Source organism: Papio anubis, chromosome 7 (genome assembly GCF_008728515.1).
Source record: "Papio anubis isolate 15944 chromosome 7, Panubis1.0, whole genome shotgun sequence".
Classification (NCBI taxonomy): domain Eukaryota; kingdom Metazoa; phylum Chordata; class Mammalia; order Primates; family Cercopithecidae; genus Papio; species Papio anubis.
This window is the reverse complement of record NC_044982.1, coordinates 134,454,255-134,478,491: the sequence shown is the minus strand read 5'-3', so window position 1 is coordinate 134,478,491 and position 24,237 is coordinate 134,454,255. Positions and strand designations below refer to the sequence as shown.

The window sequence follows — 24,237 nt, the reverse complement described above, 5'->3', positions numbered from 1 at the left end:
CATGGTTGTACAAGTATTTTTTCATATAATGACTTATTTTCCTCTGGATGGATACCCAGTAGTGGGATTGCTGGATCAAATGGTAGTTCTACTTTTAGTTCTTTAAGGAATCTCCACACTGTTTTCCATAGTGGTTGTGGTAGTTTACCTTCCCACCGGCAGTGTAGAAGCACTCCCTGTTTACCGCATCCATGCCAACATCTATTTTTTTATTTTTTTATTATGGCCATTCTTGCAAGAGTAAAGTAGTATTGCACTCTGGTTTTGATTTGCATTATCCTGATCATTAGTGATGTTGAACATTTTTTATATGTTTGTTGGCGATTTGTATATCTTCTTTTGATAATTTTCTATTCATGTTCTTAGCCCACTTTTTGATGGAATTGTTTGTATTTTTCTTACTGATTTGTTTGAGTTCATTGTAGATTCTGGATATCAGTCCTTTGTTAGATGTATAGATTGTGAAGTTTTCGCCCACTCTATGGGTTGTCTGTTTACTCTGCTGACTGTTCCTTATGCCATGCAGAAGCTCTTTAGTTTAATTAAGTCCCTGCTGTTTAATCTTTGTTTTTATTGCATTTGCTTTTGGGTTGTTGGTCATGAAATCCTTGTCTAGGCTGATGTCTAGAAGAGTTTTTCCAATGTTATCTTCTAGAATTTTTATATTTTCAGGTCTGAGATTTAAGTCCTTGATCCATCATGGGTTGATTTTTTGTTTAAGGTGAGAGATGAGGATCCAGTTTCATTCTCCTTCTGGTGGCTAGCCAATTATCCCAGCACCATTTGTTGCATAGGGTGTCCTTTCCTCACTTTGTTTTTGTTTGCTTTGTTGAAGATCAGTTGGCTGTAAGTATTTAGGTTTATTTCTGGGTTGGCCATTTTGATTACTATTTTTAGAAGAGCTTTTTGTTTGGCATAGTAAAATATAAGTTTTTGTAGAAATTTAAAAAATAAATATATCAAAAGAATTTTAAGAAATCTGCAATTTTATAGAAAATGGGATTATATTTTTAAAATTTTAAATATTTTCCATTGACAATATATATGAATTTTTGGCATATATATGTATGTCATAATGTATTTTGCATATATATATATGCCATAATGTATTCAGCCAAATCTATTGTATGGGACATTTAAGTTATTTTCAGCTTATTGAAATAGAAAAATTTTCAATGACCATTTTTTCATATGACTTTGTGCATATTTCTAATCATACCTTTAGGATAAATTACTTTTAAAATAATTTCTACATTAAAGAGTATGTAACATTTTAAGATTATTAATACACGTTGGCAACTTGCCTTCCCTAAAATAAGTACCAGCTTACACTAATCTTGCAGTGTATAAGAATGTCTGTTTACTCCCTCCATTATCAAAACTGAATATTCAATTTTTAATGCTATTTGCAAATCCAATGTTTATCTGTTTGTTGGCTAATAGTCCGAACATCAGTCCTGTTCATTTCTCTACAAATCAAGATTACGCTGTTTTAAAATTTATCTTTGAAAATAATGCATATTTGAATTAACAAGAAATTTACAGAAGTTCTTACAGGTAAAAAGCAAAATGAGATCACAATTCCAGACAGATTGGAGAAGGCTGAAAGAGCATTTGCTAATCCCCGGGTACTTTTAGGTTTAGTTTAAACCACTCTAAAGGTTAAAAGAGAGAATTTCCAGGTCCAGTGCAGTGATAGGAAGTTGGATAGGATACCACAGCATAAGTTCATTGTCCCCTAAGAGCTGCGTATTCAATGAAAAAGCCAACCAAGGTGAGCAATATTTTTTCACACAAGAAGAGAATGAATAAAAATATTTGTCTTTGTTGATCTCAGCCCTAGATGGAGGGGGGAAAGTACTTTTGCTTAAGTATTAATCCCCTTAATCTTGAGTCAGAATTCACACTACCTTCAAGGAATGAAAACTTTTTAAGCTGGAAATTTTGTTTAAAGAGGGCCCTATTTGGTAGTACCCCTGGGTAACTGGTATTCACAAACTAAAATCCTCTCTTAAAGAGTGCACCCTCACATATATCTCAAAGGATTCTCACTGATCATATTTCATACACACACACACAATTATAAAACATACACGGAAACAGGAAAACATCGGCAAAATAAAAAAGCAGAGCCATATCCACAAAGATTTTAGAAACTTTAATTACAGATGCAAAGTATAATAAGTATGTTTAAAAATATAAGAATGATTTTAAAATATGGTTAAGAAATAACTGTCTATAAAAATGACCTTTTTTTTTTTTTTTAAAAGAACCAAATAGAACTTCTGGAAATGAAAAATGTAAAAATCAAAATTAGGAACTCAGTGCATAAGTTAAGTGATATATTAAACACAGGTGAGAAGAAAATTGGCAAACTAAAAGAAAAATTTTGAAGAGCGTGCCCCACATGAGGTGTACAGAAAGACAAAGAGATGAAAAAATGTAAGGGGATAGAGCGTCTGACAAATACCTGGTCAGTGTCCCATAAGGGGATAATGGTATGATGAGAGAAAATATTCAATAGGATAAGCCCAACAACTTCACAAAGTTGATGAAAGATAGGGAGGCTCAGATACAGTGGAGGACTAGGGAAAACATCCACACCTAGAAGAATCATAGTGAAGCTGTGGAATATTAAAGCCTAAAGGATCTAATCAAACAGCAGAGAAAAAAGACAGATGGTGTGACAGACTAGCAGCTGACTTCTCAACTGCATCAGAGGAAGACAGAGACTGCAGAATAATCCTTTCTTCACCAATACTGGGAGAAAATAAGTCAAGCTAAAATTGTATACTTAGCAAGACTACCTTTTAAGGAAAACATTCCATTGAGAGGATAAACAAAGTCAAAAGTTGATTCTTTAAAGAGTATCAAAATTGACAAAATTCTAGCAGGAAAAAAAAGAGGCAACAAAAGTAATAAATTTTAAGAGGGCCCATAGTTATAGGTACTGCAGAGTTAAAATAACTGATAGGCAAGTAATATAAACATATTTTTGAGTGATTATAAAATTATCAAAAGAAATTAAACATGGTCTAAATAAGTGGGAGATGTAATCGGGAGTTTGGCAAACATGCAAAAACATGCAAGATTAAATAGGTCAAATAGGAATACATATTTAAGATTAAGACCTAAACAAAAGCAAAGAAATTATAAGCACAAAATTCAAATATTGGTTACTTTCTGACAGTATGCCGGGGTAAAAAAAATTAGGACATAGTCTACTTTTTAGTCCAAATGGAGGCACTTTGTTAATATTCCTTAAACAATTCATTTACATTATTTATTTACCATGAAATGTATAACACATAGAGAAAAAAGTAAACAATGCAGCACAAAAATGTACAACTCAATGGTCGTAAAGCACACACCTTCATAATCACTACATAGATCCAGAAATAAAATATGTGAGCGCCCCAGAAGCTATACTTTCCCAGTCCTCAAAGGGTAGCCTCTAGCTTTGTAGATTTATTGTTTATGAATGTATCCTTAAACCCTCTTGTTTTGTTTTCTCCTGTCTTTTGAAAATAACAGGGATGAAATTACATACAGTTAATTCTTTTATGTCTGGCTTCTTTGATGAACATAATGTTGGTGAAATTAAAAGGCCAATGAATGGTATTATTTTAATTTCATTTTTCTGGTTACTACTTGTAGTAAAAATTTTTCATATTGTAACTTTTGAATATTTGTTTTGTGAATTGTTATTACCTTTGCCCATTCATCCATCTGTAAGATCCTCTTCTTATTATTGATTTGCAAAAATTATTTGTTAATAATTACATTAACAATTATTGACAAACAAATGTGCTCTTTACAATTCGTTCTCCATTTCATTTTTTAACACTTGTAATTTGTAATGGTTTTCTTTTTAAACTTTCCTTTTGTATTATTGAAAATTAAATATATCATCGCCGTAAAAAATTTCAGGAAACCAAATCAAAAACACAACACACCGTAGTATAAATAAAGATCATTTTAATTTCTTCTTCCCAATTAATTCCTTCTTCCCAATTAAATGTTAACTGTTGGTAACATTTTGGTTCATATCCTTTGTGACTTTATTTATTTGTATTTACTTATTCTCTATATATGTACATTTTTATATATAAATGTAGATAGAGATATATGTCAAATTTTTAAATATCTATATTTGTACCTAAAATTTTACTAATGGAGAATTATTTTGTCTGCCTAATAATATGTTTTTCACCAATCGATACAATTTACACCACCATTTTAAATTATTTAAATTGTGTTCCATTGTATAAATTTGCTAATTTTTAATTCAACAGACATTAATTGAGTCTCTTGATAATGCTATATAGCAGCATTGTTTTGTAGGCACTTGAGGCAACTAACATACAAAATTCCTGCAAAGGTGGGGTTGAATGCTAGTGGAGGAAACATACACTAAAGAAATAAATTTTTCATATTCTATAAGGAAATCCTAAGTCCTAGAAAGAAGAAGGAAAGCAAGGAAGAGTTTAGAGAGTAGTGGGTTGATATGAGGGAATAAGGTATTCAAGGAATGCCTCATAAATTAGCAAGAACATAGTAGAAGTATGGGAACCCACCGTGCCAGCCTTTGGGGAAAAATCAAATGCAAGACAACAAGGTGAGTTTTTTGGGTTTTTCTTAGAGCAATATGACATTGGTCAACATTTCAGTTACTTCCAATTTTAACAAATTTGGAAGTACCATTGTTGTTAAAATATTTAGTTTTTGCTTGCGTTCTTACATTTGTTCTCCTCAGTTTTCAAACCAACCTTGTCCTTGTATGTCTTTATGACTATAATAGTAGAAAGATGTGAGAGTGTATATTAAAGGATGTTAATCTAGTACCATCTTACTCCAGAGACATAATTCATATTTATTTAGAGGAAAAATAAAATTTAGGAAAAAAGAAAAGAAGTTTTCAAAGAATGTTAGAATATAGAATATTTAATTTAGAAAGCAATTTTTTATAGCTGAGACAAAAAAAATTAAAATGACTTGCCTTTAGCTACTCTGCAAATTAATACTTTTTTAAAATGCCACTTTAACATCATGGAATCTTTAATAAAATAACTTAATAAGCAAGAACTTTGACACAAAATATTTTTTTGTTCCCTTAGGTTGCTGATGCCAAATTTTGCCCAAGACCTTTTAATGTCTTGCCTGTGAAGACAAAATGGAGTAACGTGGGCTTTCATATTCTTCTATTTGATCTGGAAAACCTTGTTGAACTTTTACTACCAACTCCACTCAGTGATGTTGACTCTTCCAGTTCATTCTATGGTGGTGAGGTCCTGAGAAGAGCCAAGAGCACAGTGGAGAAGAAGACACTGACACTGAGAAAGAGTAAAACTGCCTGTGGTCCTCTCTCAGCAGAGGCACAAGCCAAGCCTATTACTGAAAGCCTGTCCCAAGGAGATAATACCATCAAATTCTCAGAAGAAAATGATGGAATTAAAAGGCAGAAGAAAATGAAGATCTCCAAAAAAATGCAGCCTAAGCCATCAAGAAAAGTAGATGCCAGTCTTACAATAGACACAGCTAAATTGTTTCTGTCTTGCCTTTTGCCATGGGGAGTGGATAAAGATTTAGATTATCTTTGCATTAAGCACCTCAATATTTTAAAGCTTCAGGGTCCTATTTCTTTGGGACTTGCTTCGAATGAAGATCATTTCTCACTGATGTTGCCAGGTTGGGATGTATGCAATACTGAAATGATAAAAGACTATTCAGGAGTAAATTTATTTTCCAGGAAAGTTTTGGACTTGTCAGATAAATACACAGCCACTCTTCCAGATCAGGTTGGAATTCCAAGAGGACTGGAAAATAATTGTGATTCTTTGCAAGAGTCAAATACTATAGTTTATTTGTTGAGCAGACTATTTTTAGTTAATAAGTTAGTTAACATGCCTTTAGAATTGGCATTTAGAGTTGGCAGGTAAGACATACCTAGAGATTTTGACTATACTAGATTATGACATTAAAAAAAAATCATGATTTGCTCTTTGGTATATTCAGCTCTTTAACATTCCTTCCTTCTTTCCAGTGGGGGTAAATATGCAACAACTTCTTGGTTTAAAAAAACATTAAGAAAATCTCCCTTTTAATTGTTTGGATTGGAGTATAATTTGGCAATAGATCTATATGATTTAAAATTCATTCATTCAACAAATATTCAATGTTTTCATAATATGTGTCAGAAAAGACATAGTGTGGGATGCTGAATGAGTAGATAGATAGATAGATAGATAGATAGATAGATGAATGAATGTACTTGGTCTATAGATACATACACATATACATACATAGACATATACATACATAGACATATCGTCTTGAAATCATTATGTGGTATGAATTAAGTATGAACAAAAACACATATGCCTCATCTTGAAATCCATTACCATGGTATGAATTAAGTATGAACAAAACATTTAAGTAAAAAGCTTATGATGATATGTTTTTATAATATCATCAGAAAGGGAAAAATTGAAAATTTCATACCTCAGATTTTACCATTTATTTTATATTTTTGGCATATTAAAATAGAATAAAATAGAAGAGGCTATTTAGTAATTCATTTATACATAGTACAGTTTAGTAATAACTGTTGTTTTTGAGTGTTGAGATTATACTACTATGTGACTTTGGGCTAGTCACTTTGCTTTTCTGGGCCTTACTTTCCTGATTTACAAAATGAGGTGGGTGGTATAGGTGACTGTGAAATTCTTAAAAGCTTAGGTTGCTAATCAATTTGATTTATTGGTCTAATCATGATCCCACAGAGCAGATGAGGGACTTAGTTGTTTGCCAGAGGTTTTCATTGTAAGTTTATTCCTGATACAGATTACAGGATGGAAATGATGTGTCTGATGTCTGGTGCACTTTAGGGAAGCTTACGGACTTTTGGTATGCCTTTCATTAAATAGCCTTTCAAATGTTGTCACACATTAGTTGACTCTTTAAAGAATTCTTCATTGAAACAAATTATAGAATGAACATGTCAGGATGAGAGACTGCTTCTCTACTGCAGCCACTCCAGATTTGATCTGCTGTCAGAGCCCAGATACTATTTTTTGAGAAATCAAAATAATGTATGTTGGATTTGTCACACCAAATCCTTCCAACAGATTTGACCATTTCACAGAAATTTTACTGTGGTTGTGAAGGTTGAGAAATCTTCATAAGCTTAACAACTGGGCACATGATTTAACTGAATTTTAAGGCAACACCTGCCTACTTATCAGAACATCCCTGGCAGTTTCGGAAGATTCCTGTGATGGGAACACTGGTGTAGGGTAAAACCCGCCTTCATAAGGCTCCAATGGTAGCTGAGGAGAATTCTTTGACAGATGTCAACATATTGAGTTTTTTTAATTTGTTGCATTAGTCAGTAGTCATGTGACCTAAAATAGCAAACCTGTCTTGTAAATGTAGGTCACAGATAATACTGGCAAACTAAGACGTGCAGGTCAATTGGGATTAAGATTTTAGGTGGGAGCCTAAAAAAAAAAAAAAAAAGATTTAGGTGGGAACAAAGTGAGGAAATCAGATTCACAAAAGAAATTGATGTGAAAGATATTGCTAAAAATAATCTGTATTCAATTTCCAAATTTGCGAAAGTGGTCATGTACCCATATCTTTGATTTATTTCCTCAAATAATTTTTTGTGCTTTTTAGTAATATACTGCCAATCTTTTTTCTAACAGTTCTTTCAGAATGGAATGTGCACATAATAAGGTGAGAAGTGCTGGGAATGACATTTTAAATATGTCAAGCTTCTACGGTTGCTCACGAAATGGTAAGGGAGCTACTGACACAGATATGATCTGATTTTTTTTTTTTCCTATGAAAGGAAATAACTAGTCTTTCTATAACTGGTTAGCAATGTCAAAATAAATAACATTTATAAAACATAGATTTTACCTATGTTTGTGATTACACTAGCTGTGTAGCTTGAGGCTAGTCATTTAGCTTTTCTGGGCCTTACTTTCTTCATTTAGAAAATGAGGTGGGTGACATTTATCAAACATTTAAAAACACAAATTGAACATTTTATAATTTTAAAACATAGACATAACATTCTAACATTTATAAAACATAGATTTCAAATGATCTTTGAAATGCCTAAAGATTTGAAACTTTTCAGCAAAGGACATACTTAGGTGTTAAGTATTTTATTACTGTGTTTTATTGGAAAGTTTATTGCATCAATATCTTTATTACCAAATAAATGATTATTATATTAGATAATGTTCTTGCAATTTTAGAAGATTATATTCTCAACTTCAGTGTTTAGATTTTCTCTTGATGCCAAATGGCAAATTTATCTCCCAAACCTGTTTTTCCAAGTTTGGGACATCTCAGTAAATGACAGTTCTATCCTTCCAATCGCCAATTGCTCAAGCCGAGAACTTTCCCTTTCTCTCACACCCCACGTCCAATCTGTTAGTAATTATGTCAGTTCTACCTTCAGAATGTATCCCAGAATCTGACTGCTTCTCACCCACTACACCAGCAACTCCATCTCCCTCAACTTTCCTTTCCCTTACCCTCACCCCTGTGAGCGTTCCTCCTGTCCTGCCTAGATGACCACAGTAGGCAGCTGATCATCTCTCTGCTCCTATTCTTGGCTGCTGCACTCTGTTCCCAACCAAGCAGCCAGAATGATTTATTCAGAACTAAGTCAGAACCTCACTCTTCTATGTATAACCTTCCAGTGGCTTCTGTTTCACTCAGAATAAAAGCCATTGTCCTTACTATAGCACACAAGGCCCTACAGGATCTGACCGCTTACGTATGTCATCACATACACACCCCCATCCAACCTTATCTCTTAGTGTTCACCCCCTGCTTAACTCATTCCAGCCACCCTAGCCTTTTTACTCTTACCCAAGCATGACAAGCAGGTCTGAGGACCTTTGCATTGGCTGTACCCTTGCCTGTGGTGTTCTTTCCCTAGACCTTCATGTGGCTCAACCTGCTCACCCTCCACCTGCTACCATCCATCAAGTCTTGCTCCAGTGCCACTTTATCACTGAAGGTGCCCTACCTCCTCCCCAGCACTCCCTACCCCTTTCGCTGTTGTACTATTTTCCATAAGCCTCTTCACTATCTGACATCTGTTACTTTTAAAAATCTCATCTGCCTCCTGCTACTAAATTGTAAGCTCCGTGGAAGTTATATTTTGGTGACAGTTTTATTCATTGTTGTGTCCCCAGTTCCTAGTACAATATCTAGAAGGAATTAGCAAATAACTTTTGCATTCGTGGATGAATTAAATTAACGGACAAATAAAATTAAAGGATGAATAATGACTAGAACAGTAGTTTTGGAGATAAATAAGATACATGGCTGAGATTCAAGATCCAGCTCTGCCATTGACTACTTGTGTTCTATTGGGCATGTTTTTTACTTTTTAAAAGCCCTAATTACTACATTTGTAAAACGGGAATGTGATCCCAGACACAGTGTGCATGTTGCCTCCAAAGCTGTGCAGTATATGATCCATAGGATGGGGTGACCTGAATAACGGTACACAGTGGCCCTCACAGGACTGTTGAAAAGAGTATTTTTAAGTGAGAGTTTATTAATAGCTTCCAATTATCTAGTGCTTAGTATGTTCCAAGAATTATGTTAATGGTTTTACATATTTAATGTTTTTACTCATTTAATACAAAAACAACCCTGCACAGTAGGAGGCAGCATCTCTGTTTTACTTTTTAAAAAATGGGACTCAAGGAAGTTCGATGACTTATAGGCAAACAGCTATTCAGTAGAGGGGCCTAAATTCCAATCCAAATCTGATTCCTAACCCCATTTCCTGTCCACTGTGTCAGGCCACTTCTCACATTTATGATTACAGATAAAGTTCCCTCTAAATAGCCCCAGTCTGGGTTGCCTCTTTTCTCCTTAGATAGTTACTCTTATTAGGGTTAGCTATCCAGTGTGTTTTGCTGTTGTTTGTTTGTTTGTTTGTTTGTTTGTTTTTTAGCACTGGTAACTCGGAAGGGGATTGGAATTTAAGATTTAGTATAAGTATTTCTGCAAAGACAGGGGATTGCTAACTAGAATCAAGGAGGTCCCTGTTTTTCCTGTGGCTGCCCCAGCAAAAAAGCCTAAGCAGCTACTGTTACTATAGAATCATCTCTCTGGGATTTAGGTTGGCCTTTATCGCATTTGAAATTCAGCTAAGGACGAGGGAAACACGTTTTTCAAAAAAAAATAATAATAATACTAGGAAGATGGAAGGTTAAACAAAAGGAAGTATTGACTTCATGGTATTAATTTTATAAAGCCAAATCCTAAAGAATAAAATAATACTCTGAGGTGCTCATTCTAAAATGTTGACAGGAACCAGTATTCACTTCTGTCAGCAGGAATGGTGACTGAATAATATTGGTAAGCCTCGGATATTTTCTTTTCATCTTTCCCCCTAAAATTGCAATTAATTCTTTAACTCACTGACATTGCCAAGATAAATTGGCTCTCATTTCTATCACATATTAAAATTTCAACATCACATTAAAGTGTACTTTGAGGTACCCCATGATGTTAGTAAGTAGTTACGGTTGAGACCAATACTTAGCTTTGATGGTTGAGTCACAAGGTCAGCAAAGTGGGAGAGGGAGGAAAAACGGAGATCAAAAGAAAATGTTCTCTTACCTACTGTGTTCATGAAGAAATGGAAAACATGTCAAAATTATAATCTTCTATCATACTTACATGTTTTATATAGTGTTCATGGTCATTTTACATTTATATTAAGTGCTCTATCAGGAAAAAATACTATCAATAATTGGTCAGAAGTTTCTTATATATTACTTTTATGTTCTCAAATTGCATTGTATAGAATACTTTTATTACATTTTCTTTGACTACTAATGTAGTAAATATATATTCATATAGATCGATAGATGTATATCTCATATGTTAATATAAAAATAGGGATTTGATGAAAAGTGTATCAGACAAATGCTAATTTAAATAGTTGATACCACAATGTCAGACATATATCAATATATTAATTTAAGTAGACAATTATAGTAACAACTTTTCCGCTTGCGCAAGCCCTTACCATTCTTCCCTATGTCACTCTCAGGATGTGCCGCCTAGATAATAGACTTTAGCCATCAGAAAGCCTTAATTCATCGATTGTTCATTATGAGTATATGTACATTTTCAATTAATGAAAAGACACTTATTATTTTTTGTGTGTGTGTAGGAAACTGCTGGACACTCAATGAACCAATTTACTTAAACCAAGCGCTCACTCATTCTTAAAATTTCACACTGAACATTAAGACAGATAGAAAGGACATTGGAGAGGGCAGACAGAAAAGAAACAATACATAACAGAATGAGTCAAATTAAAACAGTAGTGCTCTACCTATTGATCAGAGTGGTAGAGCTGGGTAAGGACAAATCAAAGGAAGTCTTTTATTTGATTTTACATGTGACAGAGACTAATTCATGGCAGAGGAGAATTTCAGAATTTGAATAAGGAAGGAATTGTAAAATTTGGTGATCTGTCTTGGGTCAAAAATGTGTTGAAACTGTAAAAATGAATCTGATTTGATGTGAATATGTGTTAGTATAATTGTTAGAATTACATATAAATGTGTGTGTGTGTGTATATGGGTGTGTGGGTGTGTATATAAATGTAGACAAATGGATGTTGACTCTGGCTGTACATGTAAATCATCTGTGGCACTTTTACAAAGCATTAATGCCTGTCCCACCTCTACCACAGGATCTGTAAAATAAAAATCTCTGGAAGATTGAATCTGGGCACTGGTGTTTATAAAAAACAAAGCTTCCCAGGTGATTCTAATATGCAGCCCATCTTAAGAGCCGCTATCCATTTTTAATACTCTCAAGATATAAATGTGTTCTGTATATTTCTAGGTAAGAATGATTCCCATGTACCTGAGGCTGACCTTTCACTTTTGAAGCTAATTTCCTGTTGGAGAGACCAGTCTGTGCAGGTATGATATACTTCACATTCATGAAGTTACTAGAAGAGTTCCTTGCTGCTGTGGTTCATGGGTACACCGCTGTATCTGAAAATACAAGTAGTTACTCTTGTCCTCATAAAATAGCCTTTGAACAGGCATAGAGATGAGGGAAAACACAGGCCATAACATAAGAAAGGGTACACCATTCACCAGGGGAGCGTGAATGCCAGGGGCTGAGGGAGGGAGGTTCTTGTCATCACAGGTAATTTCTTGCTTGTTGAAGCTTCAGTCTGAAGCAGAATTGTCCATTATTTGATTTCCAAATATGACATACATTAAAGTACCTATGTGTGGGAATTTGATTATGTGAAATTATAATTTTTTTAAATTTTTGATTTTTATGGGCACGTAGTGGTTATATATATTTATGGGGTACATGAAATATTTTAATACAGGCATGCAATGCCTAATTATCACATCATAGAGAATGGAGTATCCGTCATCTAAAGCATTTGTCCTTTGTGTTAGAAATAATCCATTTATACTCTTTTAGTTATCTTAAAAAGTAAAATTAAATTATTATTGACTATAGTCACCCTGTTGTGGTATCAAATAGTAGGTTTTATTCATTCTTTCTGACTTTTTTTGGCACCTATTAATCATCCCCACCTACCCCTATTCCACACTACCCTTCCCAGCCTCTGCTAACCATTCTTCTACTCTCTACGTCCATGAGTTCAATGTAGTTATTTATTTATTTATTTTTTTATTTTTATTTTTATTTATTTTATTTTTTTTTTTGAGATGGAGTCTCGCTCTATCACCCAGGCTGGAGTGCAGTGGCCGGATCTCAGCTCACTGCAAGTTCCGCCTCCCAGGTTCACACCATTCTCCTGCCTCAGTCTCCCAAGTAGCTGGGACTACAGGCGCCCGCCACCTCGTCCGGCTACATTTTTGTATTTTTTTAGTAGAGACGGGGTTTCCCCATGTTAACCAGGATGGTCTCGAATTCCTGACCTCGTGATCCGCCCATCTCGGCCTCCCAAAGTGCTGGCATTACAGGTGTGAGCCACCGTGCCCGGCCTATTTATTTGTTTATTTGTTTATTTATTTATTTTTGAGAAAGCATCTTTCTCTGTCACCCACGCTGGAGTGCAGTGGTACAGTAACAGCTCACTGCAGCCTCACTCTACCAGGCTCAAGTGATCCTCCCACCTCAGCCTCCCAAGTAGCTGGAACTACAGGCGTGCACCACCACACCTGGCTAATTTTTTGTATTTTTAAAGAGATGGGGTTTTGCCATATTGCTCAGGCTGGTCTCAAATTCCTGGGCTCAAGCGATCTGCCCACCTCAGCCTTCCAAAGTGCTAGGCTTACAGGTGTGTGCCATCTCACCTGACCTGTTTTGGTTTCGAGATTCCACACATAAGTGAAAACATTCAATATTAGTGTATCTGTGCCTGGCTTATTTCACTTAACATAATGATCTCCAGCTTATCCATGATGTTGCAAATGACAGGATCTCATTTTGTTGTAACTGAATAGTGCTCTATTGTGTTGTGTACCATGTTTTCTCTATCCGTTTATCTGTTGATGGATACTTAATTGCTTCCAAATACCTATGTTGCTTCCAAATGTTGGCTGTTGTGAACAGTTCTGCAACAAACATAGGAGTTCAGATTTCTCTTTGATATACTGGTTTGCTTTCTTTTGGGTTATACTGAGCAGTGGGATTGCTGTATCATATGATAGACCTATTTTTAGTTTTTTGAGGAACCTCCAAACTGTTCTCCATAGTGGTTGCACTAGTTTACATTTCCACCAACAGTGGATTTTCTTTTCTCCACATCCTTACCAATTTGATATTGCCTGTATTTTGGATATAAGCCATTTTAACTGGGGTGACATGATATTGCATTGTTGCTTTGATTTGCATTTCTCTGATGATAAGTGATGTTGAGTACCTTTGCATATGCCTGTTTATTCTTTGTATGTCTTCTTTTGAGAAATGTCTATTCGTTTATTTTGGCCATTATTTTATTGGATTGTTAGATTTTTCCTATAGAGTTGTTTGCGCTCCTTATATACTCTGGGTATTAATCCCTCGTCAGATGGGTAGTTTGCAAATATTTTCTCTCATTCTGTGGATTGTCTCTTGATTTTGTTGATTGTTTCCTTTGCTATGCGAAGCTTTTAAATTTGGTGTGATTCCATTTGTCCATTTTTGCATTGGTTGCCTGTGCTTACTCAGGAAATTTTTGCCCAGACCAATGACCTGGAGATCTCCGCCAATGTTTTCTTGTAGTAGTTTGATAGTTTAATGTCTTAGATTTAAGTCTTCAATGCATTTTGATTTGACTTTTGTATATGGTAAGAGATAGGGGTCTAGTTTCATTCTTCTGCATAAGGATTTCCCAGCACCATTTATTGAAGAGGCTCTCTTTTCCCCAATGTATGTTCTTGGCACTTTTGTCAAAAATGAGTTCACTGTAGGTGTATGGATTCATTTCTGGGTTCTCTGTTCTCTTCTATTGGTCCATAGGTCTACTTTTGAGCCAGTACCATGCCTTTTGGTTACTATAGTTTTGTAGTTTAATAAATCTTTTTTTTTTTTACATTCTGAGAGTACCTCATCTGTGAGTTGACTTAGAGGGCTGGTTTCTTCAATGTCCAATTTAAGTCCTTCTTTCTCCTTTAAGGCTCCTTTTGGTCTCAAAATTTTACCAGTACTTTTGTGCATTGTACAATAAATAGTTGTGCATTGATTCGATGAATGTTTACTAGAAGTTTATTCTTTTTTATGAACTTGATACATTACATATCAAATTTGCAAGATTGAAATAGCAATAACTCCAATTACAAATGATTATTCTTGGTTATAAGGAAACAAAAAAAGTTAACTCGTAATATACTGTAGGGGCTGATGCTGTAATACTAAATATACACAGTTGGAATGGCTATAAAAACTAGTTGTCCTGGCCTGCAGGTATGCATGTGATTTTTTTCCTCAGCCTGACCCCATCTGTCATCATTTACCACCTCCTATCTTACCTTGATGTAGCCCCAACTGGCTTTCTTTTTATTTTCAGAAGACATAAAGCTCATCTGAACTCAGGATCTTACTGTTCTGTTGGTCTAGAATTCTCATGTCTTCATTAATCATTTAGGTCTTTTGCTTAAAAATCTATCTCCTTAAAGAAGTCTTCTTTTATAACTCCAACTAATATTGTTGCCACATTCTACCCAACCCCACTCATCTAGTCATCATCACATTACCTAGTTTTTTTGCTGTGATTACTTTTAATGGAAATTATATTATTTACTGTTTTGCTTGCTTATTTTGTCTTCACACTGTTATATAAGCTTGCTGAGAGCAGTGACCTTGTTTGTCTCATTTGCCCCTCTCTTACCAATGCCCAGAAAAGCAGAAGTGACAGTACGCAGTCAATGCATATTTAATGAATGAATGAGTAGCTATGCAGGCAACCTCTGTAATAATTGGAATAAACACAAGTACATACAACTTTATCAGCACATAAGTAGTCACCCCAAAAAGGCCTATCTATTAAAAGTGAGATTTTTTCCCCAGTAGCCAGAAAGTTCCTAAATGGGGAAAAAATTATTAAAAAGAAGGATTCAACAAAACATTTCTCTTAAATTGCTCTCGCTTGAAGATCTTTGGTAGTTGTTCATTTGACCTTCAAATAAACTTTAATGTGCTTTGAGCATGTTTGGACTAACAGACCTTTAAGGTTCTATGACTCTGTGACAGTATGTGAAATGCTGGCTTTAGATGAAGACTACCAGAGAATTTACCCACTCTACAGAAAGTCCAGCTTTCGAGATTCTCTTCTCATCTCTGCTACTGGCCTGATGCATGATCTGGAAGATAGGTTAAACTTCTTGACTATTTGTCTTGCTCATATGTAAAATGGAAATGAGTATTGCGGCCCTTCAGGAAGAATAGAGATTCTTCCAAGTATCCATTTTACTGCTTCAATAGCCGATCCTCAAATTATTATTATTATTACTTTTTCTTTCTGTCACCCAGGCTGGAGTGCAGTGGCATGATCTCGGCTCACTGCAGCCTCCGTCTTCCAGGTTCAAGCGACTCTCCTGCCTCATCCTTCCAAGTAGCTGGGATTACAGGCATGAGCCACCATGCTCAGTTAATTTTTATATTTTTAGTAGAGACAGAGTCTCACCATGTAGGTCAGGCTGGTCTCAAACTCCTGACCTCAAATGATCCTCCTGCCTTGGCCTCCCAAAGTGCTGGGATTACAAGTGTGAACCACCACGCCCAGCCATCCTCAAATTATTTATAAAATCATTCATTTAAGCAGTTAGTTGAATTATGTTAGCTTGATTTTACTTTTTTGAAAACTTTTATGTTAAGTTGAGGGGTATAAGTGCAGATTTGTTTCATAGATAAACTTGTATAATGGGGGTTTGCTGTACAGATTATTTCATCTCTCAGACATTAAGCCTAGTACCCATTAGTAGTTTTTCCTGATCCTCTCTCTCCTCCCACCTTCTGCTCTTCAGTAGGTTGCAGGGTAGGTCGTGTTCAAGTGTTCCCATCATTTAGCTCCCACTTATAAGTGAGAACATTCAGTATTTGGTTTTCTGTTCCTGTGTCAGTTTATTGGAGGATAATGGCCTCCGACTCCATCCATGTCAGTGCAAAGGACATGGTCTTGTTCTCTTTTATGGCTGCATAGTATTCCATGGTGTATATGAGCCACATTTTCTTTATCCAGTCTACCATTGATTGACATTTAGGTTTATTCCATGTCTTTGTCATTGCGAATAGATCTGCAATGAACATACGTGTGCATGTGTCTCTATAATAGAATGATTTATATTCCTTTGGGTATATATCCACTAATGGGATTGCTGGGTTGAATGGTATTTCTGTCTTTAGGTCTTTGAGGAATCACCACACTGTCTTCCACAATGGCTGAACTAATTTACATTTCCATCAACGATGTATAAGTGTTCCTTTACTCCACAGCCTCTCCAGCATCTGTTATTTTTTTATTTTTTAATCTGTAATTTTTTGACTTCAACATTCTGACTGGTGTGAGGTGTTATCTCATTGTGGTTTTGATTTGCATTTCTCTAATGATCAGTGATGTTAACCTTTTTTTCATATGATTTTTGGCCACAAAAGTGTCTGTTCATTTCCTTTGCCCATGTTTTAATAGAGTTTTCTTTTTTATTGTAAATTTGTTTAAGTTCTTTGTAGAACCTGGATGTTAGACCTTTGTCAGATGCATAGTTTGCAAAAATTTTCTCCCATTCTGTAGGTTGCCTGTTTACTCTATTGGTAATTTCTTTCGCTGTGCAGAAGCTCTTTAGTTTAATTAGATCCCATTTGCCAATGTTTGCTTTTGTTGCAGTTGCTTTTGGCATCTTGGCCATTAAACCTTTGCCTATGCCTATGTCCTGAATGGTATTGCTTAGGTTGTCTTCCAGGGTTTTTATAATTTTGTGTTTTACATTCAAGTGTTTAATCCATCTTGAGTTAATTTTTGTATATGGTATAAGGCAGGGGTCCAGTTTTAATCTTCTGCATGTGGCTAACACTGGTTAGTTATCCCAGCACCATTTATTAAATAAGGAATCCTTTCCCTATTGCTTGTTTTTGTCAGGTTCACCAAAGATCAGATAGTTGTAGGTGTGTGCTCTTATTTCTGGGTTCTCTATTCTGTTCCATTGGTCCATGTGTCTGTTCTTGTACCAATATATTGCTGTTTTGGTTACTGTAGCCCTGTAGTATAGTTTGAAATCAGGTAACATGACGCCTCCAACTTTGTTTTTTTTTCTTAGGATTGCCCTGGACATTCTAACTCTTTTTTGGTTCCATATGAATTTTAAGATAGTTTTTTCTAGTTATGTGAAAAATGACATTGATAGCTTGATATGAATGGCAATGAATCCGTGAATTGCTAGGCAACATGGCCATTTTAACGATATTGATTCTTCCTATTCATGAACATGGAATGTTTTTCCATTTGTTTGTGTCATCTCTGATTTATTTGAGCCATGGTTTGTTATTCTCCTTGTAGAGATCCTTCACCTTTCTAGTTGGCTGTATTCCTAGGTATTTTATTCTTCTTGTTGCAATTGTGAATGGGAGTTCATTTGTGATTTGGCTCTCAGCTTGACTGTTGTTTATAGGAATGTTAATGATTTTTGCACTTTGATTTTGTATCCTGAGACTTCGCTGAAGTTACTTAACAGCTTAAGACATTTTTGGGCTGAGACGATGGGCTTTTCTAGATACATGATCATGACATCTTCAAACAGGATAGTTTGACTTCCTCTTTTCCTATTTGAATGACCTATTGGTTTCCTTTGTGGGATTGCCCTGACCAGAAATTCCAATACTGTATTGAATAGGAGTAGTGAGACAGGGCATCCTTGTCTTGTGCTGATTTTCAGGGAGGAAGGGTTCTAGCTTTTGCCTATTCAGTAAGATGTTGGCTGTGGTTTTGTCACATATGTCTCTTATTATTTCAAGATATGTTCCTTCAATGTCTTCTTTATTGAGAGTTTTTAACATGAAGTGCTGTTGAATTTTATTGAATGCCTTTTCTGCTTCTATTGAGATAATCATGTGGTTTTGTCTTCAGTTCTGTTTATGTGATGACTCATATTTATTGATTTGCATGTGTTGAACCAAACTTGCACCCCAGAGATGAAGCATACTCGATCATGGTGGGTAAGCTTTTTGATATGCTACTGGATTCGGTTTTCCAGTATTTTGTTGAGGATATTTTCATTGATGTTCATCAGGAATACTGACCTGAAATTTTCTTTTTTTGTCATATTTCTGCCAGGTTTTGGTATCAGGGTGGTGCTGGCCTCATAGAATGAGTTAGGGAGGAGTCCTTTCCTTTTCTAATTTTTCAGATAGTTTCAGTAGGAATGATACCAGCTCTTCTTTGTATATCTCGTATAATTCATCTGTGAATCTGTCTGGTCCTGTGCTTTTTTTGGTTGGTAAGCTGTTTATTTAACTGCCTCAATTTCAGAACTCATTATTAGTCTGTTCAGGGATTCAGTTTCTTCCTGGTTCAGGCTTCAAGGGTGCATGTGTCCAGGAATTTATCCATTTCTTCTAAATTTTCTAGGCCGTGTGCATATATTACTAGTTTGTAATATTCTCCGAGGATTGTATTTCTGTTGGGTCAGTGGTAATATCTCCCTTATCATTTCTGATTGTGTTATTTGAATCTTCTCTCTTTTCTTCTTTATTAGTCTAGCGAGTGATCCATTTTATTATTTTTTTCTAAAAACCAGCTCTTGGATTTGTTGATCTTTTCAATAGTTTTTTCGTGTCTTTCTCTCCTTTAGTTCAGCTCTAATTTTGGTTATTTCTGATCTTCTGTTAGCGTTGGGATTTTTTTGCTCTTGATTCTCTAGTTCTTTTAGTTGTAATGTTAGGTTGTTAACATGAGATCTTTCTAGTTTTTTGATCTGGGCATTTAGTGCCATTAATTACTCTCTTAACCCTGCTTTAGCTCTGTCCCAGAGATTCTGGTATGTTGTATCTTTATTCTTGGTAGTTTCGAAGATCTTTTTCATTTCTGCCTTAATTTCATTTACCCAAAAGTCATTCAGGAGTAGGTTATTCAATTTCCATGTGATTACATGGTTTTGAGTGAATTTCTTAGTCTTGAGTTCTAATTTGATTGTGGTGTGGTCCTGGTGACTGTTTGTTATGATTTCAGTTATTTTGCATTTGCTAAGGAGTGTTTTACTTCCAATTATGATCAATTTTAGAATAGGTGTCCTGTGGTGATGAAAGAAATGTATATTCTGTTGTTTTGGGGTGGAGAGTTCTATAGACATCAGGTCCATTTGATCCACTGCTGAGTTCAGGTCCTGAATATCTTTGTTAATGTTCTGTCTCAGTTATCTGTCTAATATTGTCAGTGAGGTGTTAAAGTCTCCCATGATTATTGTGTGGGGATCTAAGTCTCTTTGTAGGTCTCTAAGAACTTGCTTTATGAATCTGTGTGCTCCTGTGTTGGTTGTATTTATATTTAGGATAGTTAGCTCCTCCTGTTGAATTGAACCCTTTACCATTATGTAATGTCTTTGTCTTTTTTGATCTTTGTTGGTTTAAAGTCTGTTTTGTCAGAAACTAGGATTGCAACCCCTGCTTTTTCCTTTTTTCCACTTGCTTGGTAGATTTTCCTCCAACCCTTTATTTTGAGGGTTGACATGTTATGTTGAAGACTACATACTGATAGTTTTGGTTCTTTATCTAGCGTACCACTCTATGTCATTTAATTGAGGCATTTAGTCCATTTACATTTAAGATTAGTATTGATATGTATGGATTTCATCCTGTCATCATGATGTTAGCTGGTTATTTTGCAGATGTGTTTATGTGGTTGCTTTACAGTGTCACTGGTCTGTGTGCTTCAGTGTGTTTTTGTAATGGCTGGTAACAGTCTGTCCTTTCTATATTTAGTGCTTCCTTCAGGAGCTCTTGTAAGGCAGGTCCAGTGGTAACGAATTTCCTTAACATTTGCTTGTCTGAGAAGGATCTTTTTTCTCCTTCCCTTATGAAGCTTAGTTAAGCTAGGTATGAAATTCTGGGTTGCATTTCCTTTTATTTAAGAATTTTGACTATTGTCCCCCAGTCTCTTCTGGCGTGTAAGGTTTCCACTGAGAGGTCCACTGTTAGTCTAATGGGCTTCTCTTTGTAAGTGACCTGGCCTTTCTCTCTAGCTGTCCTTAACAATTTTTCTTTCATTTTAACCCTGGTTAAATGGAATGCTTTTGTAAAACGAGCAAAATTAGCTCCAGAAGTTGAATGTTTACCTTTAAGGTTAGGGGAAGAATGAATTAATTTTGCTGATGAATAGGTTTGTCTAGAGATTGTCTCTTTTGCTTTTGACACATTGAACAATCAACATAAAAATAAATGCTGGAAAAGAAACAGAAAAGTTTGGGGATTGCTAATTTGCATGTTTCTGGTACTGCACTAAATTTCTTTGGATTTTATAATTTAACACCACTGGGTACACATCATGACATTTAGGCCTCCAGTTAGAAATGTTGCTTTTCCAGGAGACACCGCAAAGACATGAAAGGTCAGCATGAGCAGAGTGTTGGGAAAAATGTTTTATAACAAAAAAACTAGACACTGGAACAACAACCAGGACACAGGGGTTCTTATGCATCCTCATGATGCTCTATGCTATTTTACAGTATTTTGTTCTTTCAAGGTGTTAATGGAATACCACTAAAATTTTTGGCTTGCCTAGGACTCAGTAATACCTTTAGTTAATAAGCATATGTCCCAGATTTGTAGCTGACTCTTTCCAGTCAATGAGTTTGTAAACTTTATTTTTAATCTGTGCACATTGCCTCATAAAAGAATACGATTCTTTGATATCTATGTTTTGGAAGAAATTTATTTATATATGTTGGGAAGACAGCTTTATAGCCATAATGCTCAATGCTAGCTCATTATTAAAATTATGAAGTTATATAAAATGCCATATAAATATTTTATATTTTGTTGGAGAAAATTCCATTTCTATTGACTACCTGTAAAATCCATCTGCTACATTTATAGAGAGAGACTCAAGTATTGATAGTTATAAACTATCAATAAATTATACTTTCCACAGTTTATTTTTGAAAGTCTGCAGAATCTATTTCAATTCCACTAGTATTTATTTAGTGTCCACTCTATTCCAGATACTGTAATAACATTATTACATGTTTAGAAGATACAGCCTTTCTCTCATCTCACACTGAGTTGAAATATATATTTTGAGTTTCTTTCCAATTGGATGCCATTCAGTATTCGCTTTTAACTGTTGTGGCTCTGAGTACCCTACTCATCATGGTTAATCTATTTTATTCTATAGTTATTTCTGTTCCACTTGTTTTTGATGATGTTCATTTCTTTATTCTTATAATATGCATTTGTGGTAATGACTATGTAAAAAAATCAACAGTTAAAAAAAGTGAAGTCGTGACATGTAAATCAAATAATTAGAAATATTAAATTAAAATACATAAGTTCCTGTATATTTTTAAGAAATAATGATTATCCAAGTTGTATAGGATATTATATTCAGTGGGAGAGATGACATTTTAGATCCCAACTGTGGGCATGCCTCTGGGTTGATAAGCATCCCAGGGTGAGAGGACAGCCATAAGCCCAGTGAAGGCATATGGCCAAACTACCCATTCTGAGGGGTATGATATAGTCTGGACACATTGTGGGTCTTAGAAAATTGTCCAGTATCCTTAATTTATGAGTATAGAAAGAGCAATTTCCGTGCACTATTCTGTTATTGACAGCTCTTATCCTAATGTCTCTCAGTATCACAAACTCTTTTGCAAGTGAGAACATGAAGTTTCAGAGAAGTTTGTGACTTGTCAAAGGTTGGATTTGTGGTAACTGTCATAGTGGAATAGGAAATGCAAACCTTTTCACTTATAATCCTGAGTTCTTTCTACCACATTATCCACATCATCGAACCAGTGCTATGAAATAACATGTATGACAAAGTTAAAATGAAATAACTTCAGTGTTATAAAATTGTTCATCATGAATAAGTAATACAATATATCCCATCATGTGATATACATAAATCAGCATGGTTTACCAATACTGTAGTATATATATAGCAGTATATGTTAGCAAGAAACATATATAATAATTTATATTTATATCTCAGAAGTGGTGTGATATACTGATGTGATATACTGGTGTGATATACATATATATATGTATATATATACACACACATATATATATACCAGATTTGTCACCCAGGCTGGAGTGCAGGGGTATGATCTGGACTCACTGCATCCTCTGCCTCCTGGGTTCAAGCAATCATCCTGTCTCAGCCTCCTGAGTAGCTGGGACTACAGGTGAACACCACCAAGCCAGGCTAATTTTTGCATTTTTTTGTAAAGACAGGGTTTCACCATGTCAACCAGGCTGGTCTCATATGGTAGATATTAATATGCGTTATTTACCAGCATCATGATGTGCAGAAGTATATCTTAGATTAATGGTATATAATTGATACTCTGATGTTAAATATCTCATTACATGATATTCATGAGTAAGCACCATTCACTTGTATTGCAAATAGGCAGTACTACATGTTAGTATGCATGGTATGCAATAGTGATATTCTACTATTCATTAGCCTTTTTTCACTCCTTAATCAAACGTTTGAGTGTCTGCTGGATAAGGACAGGGAGATAATCGGCAATCAGGAAGTTGCTCCAGTATTCTCAGGAAGCTTCCTATATTTAAAAGTCAGAGGCCATCTTCTCTGTCCCAGGAATTCAGCAAGTATCTGCCATCATAATAAGCTCCTTGGATGTCCCTGGAACCTGAAGGTCTCACATACTATCATTACATGCAAAAGAGATGGAATACATATTTACATAAATACATGTTCAGTTTTTGGCCAAAGCATCTCTAGGTCACCACTCTCGGTGTTGTCCCATATCCCTAGCTCTAGACGTGCCTATGGGTAGACCAGGAGTAATGGAGGGGGACAGTGGCAATTGTGGAACATGAGTCAGCTTGACAGAGGACAGACTTCTGAGGGGAAAATATATATGCTATGGCACTGGGATGTGGCTATATGAAAAGCACTTGGATGTAGCTATATGAAATGTTTAACTATTGGCTGGAGAAGGGTAATGAGAAGGTGTACCTGGTTTGTCTATATCAACCATGTCCTTCTTTTCTCTCCCTAATTCAGCTCCTGGCCTTCTTTTGGCTATACCTAACTGCTAGACCTTACCTCATCTTTTACCAGGAAGAGGTCTAGGAAACTGTCACTAGCTTTGCACTGAAGGTAGAGGATATAGAATCTTGAGTGGACATGTACTTTGAAAGACAGAATCAGGGATCAGAAGGTCTGTCCACCAAGTCTATGTAACCTTGAGGTGTCATGCCCCAGATTCTTCATTTTAAAAATGAAGAATTTGGGTGGATGTTCTGTGGCAAGTGTTCCTTTCCCCCTCCTTCGAACCATAGGTCCTTGACTGGGCATACACAGCAATTGGAAGACGTGCCTTGCAATACCTTAATATATGTAAAACCACATAGGTATACACAAAATTTAGTGAGATTTGTTATTAAAGTCATTTCTTTAATTTTCTGTGTAAAGCATAGTTTAAATGCAGTGTTTTGTTTAAATAATGCTTTGGAGCTATACATAGTTTGAGGATCTAACCATGTCTTTAAGAGCCATAGGATAAATTCAAATGAATTTTC

General features: G+C 35.3%; 1 protein-coding gene across 1 annotated transcript in view; it reads left to right on the top strand.

Annotated features, from left to right (window-relative positions):
- LOC116275910 (WD repeat-containing protein 72-like) overlaps positions 1–24,237 on the top strand; it is a gene marked incomplete at its 5' end in the record, with an annotated part of 143,800 nt that overhangs the window by 44,032 nt on the left and 75,531 nt on the right. The window contains 3 exons of the mRNA XM_031668986.1: positions 5,118–5,935; positions 7,707–7,798; positions 11,905–11,984. Of these exons, the coding sequence (XP_031524846.1) occupies positions 5,118–5,935; positions 7,707–7,798; positions 11,905–11,984 (990 nt within the window). The remainder of the gene's footprint in view (positions 1–5,117; positions 5,936–7,706; positions 7,799–11,904; positions 11,985–24,237) is intronic.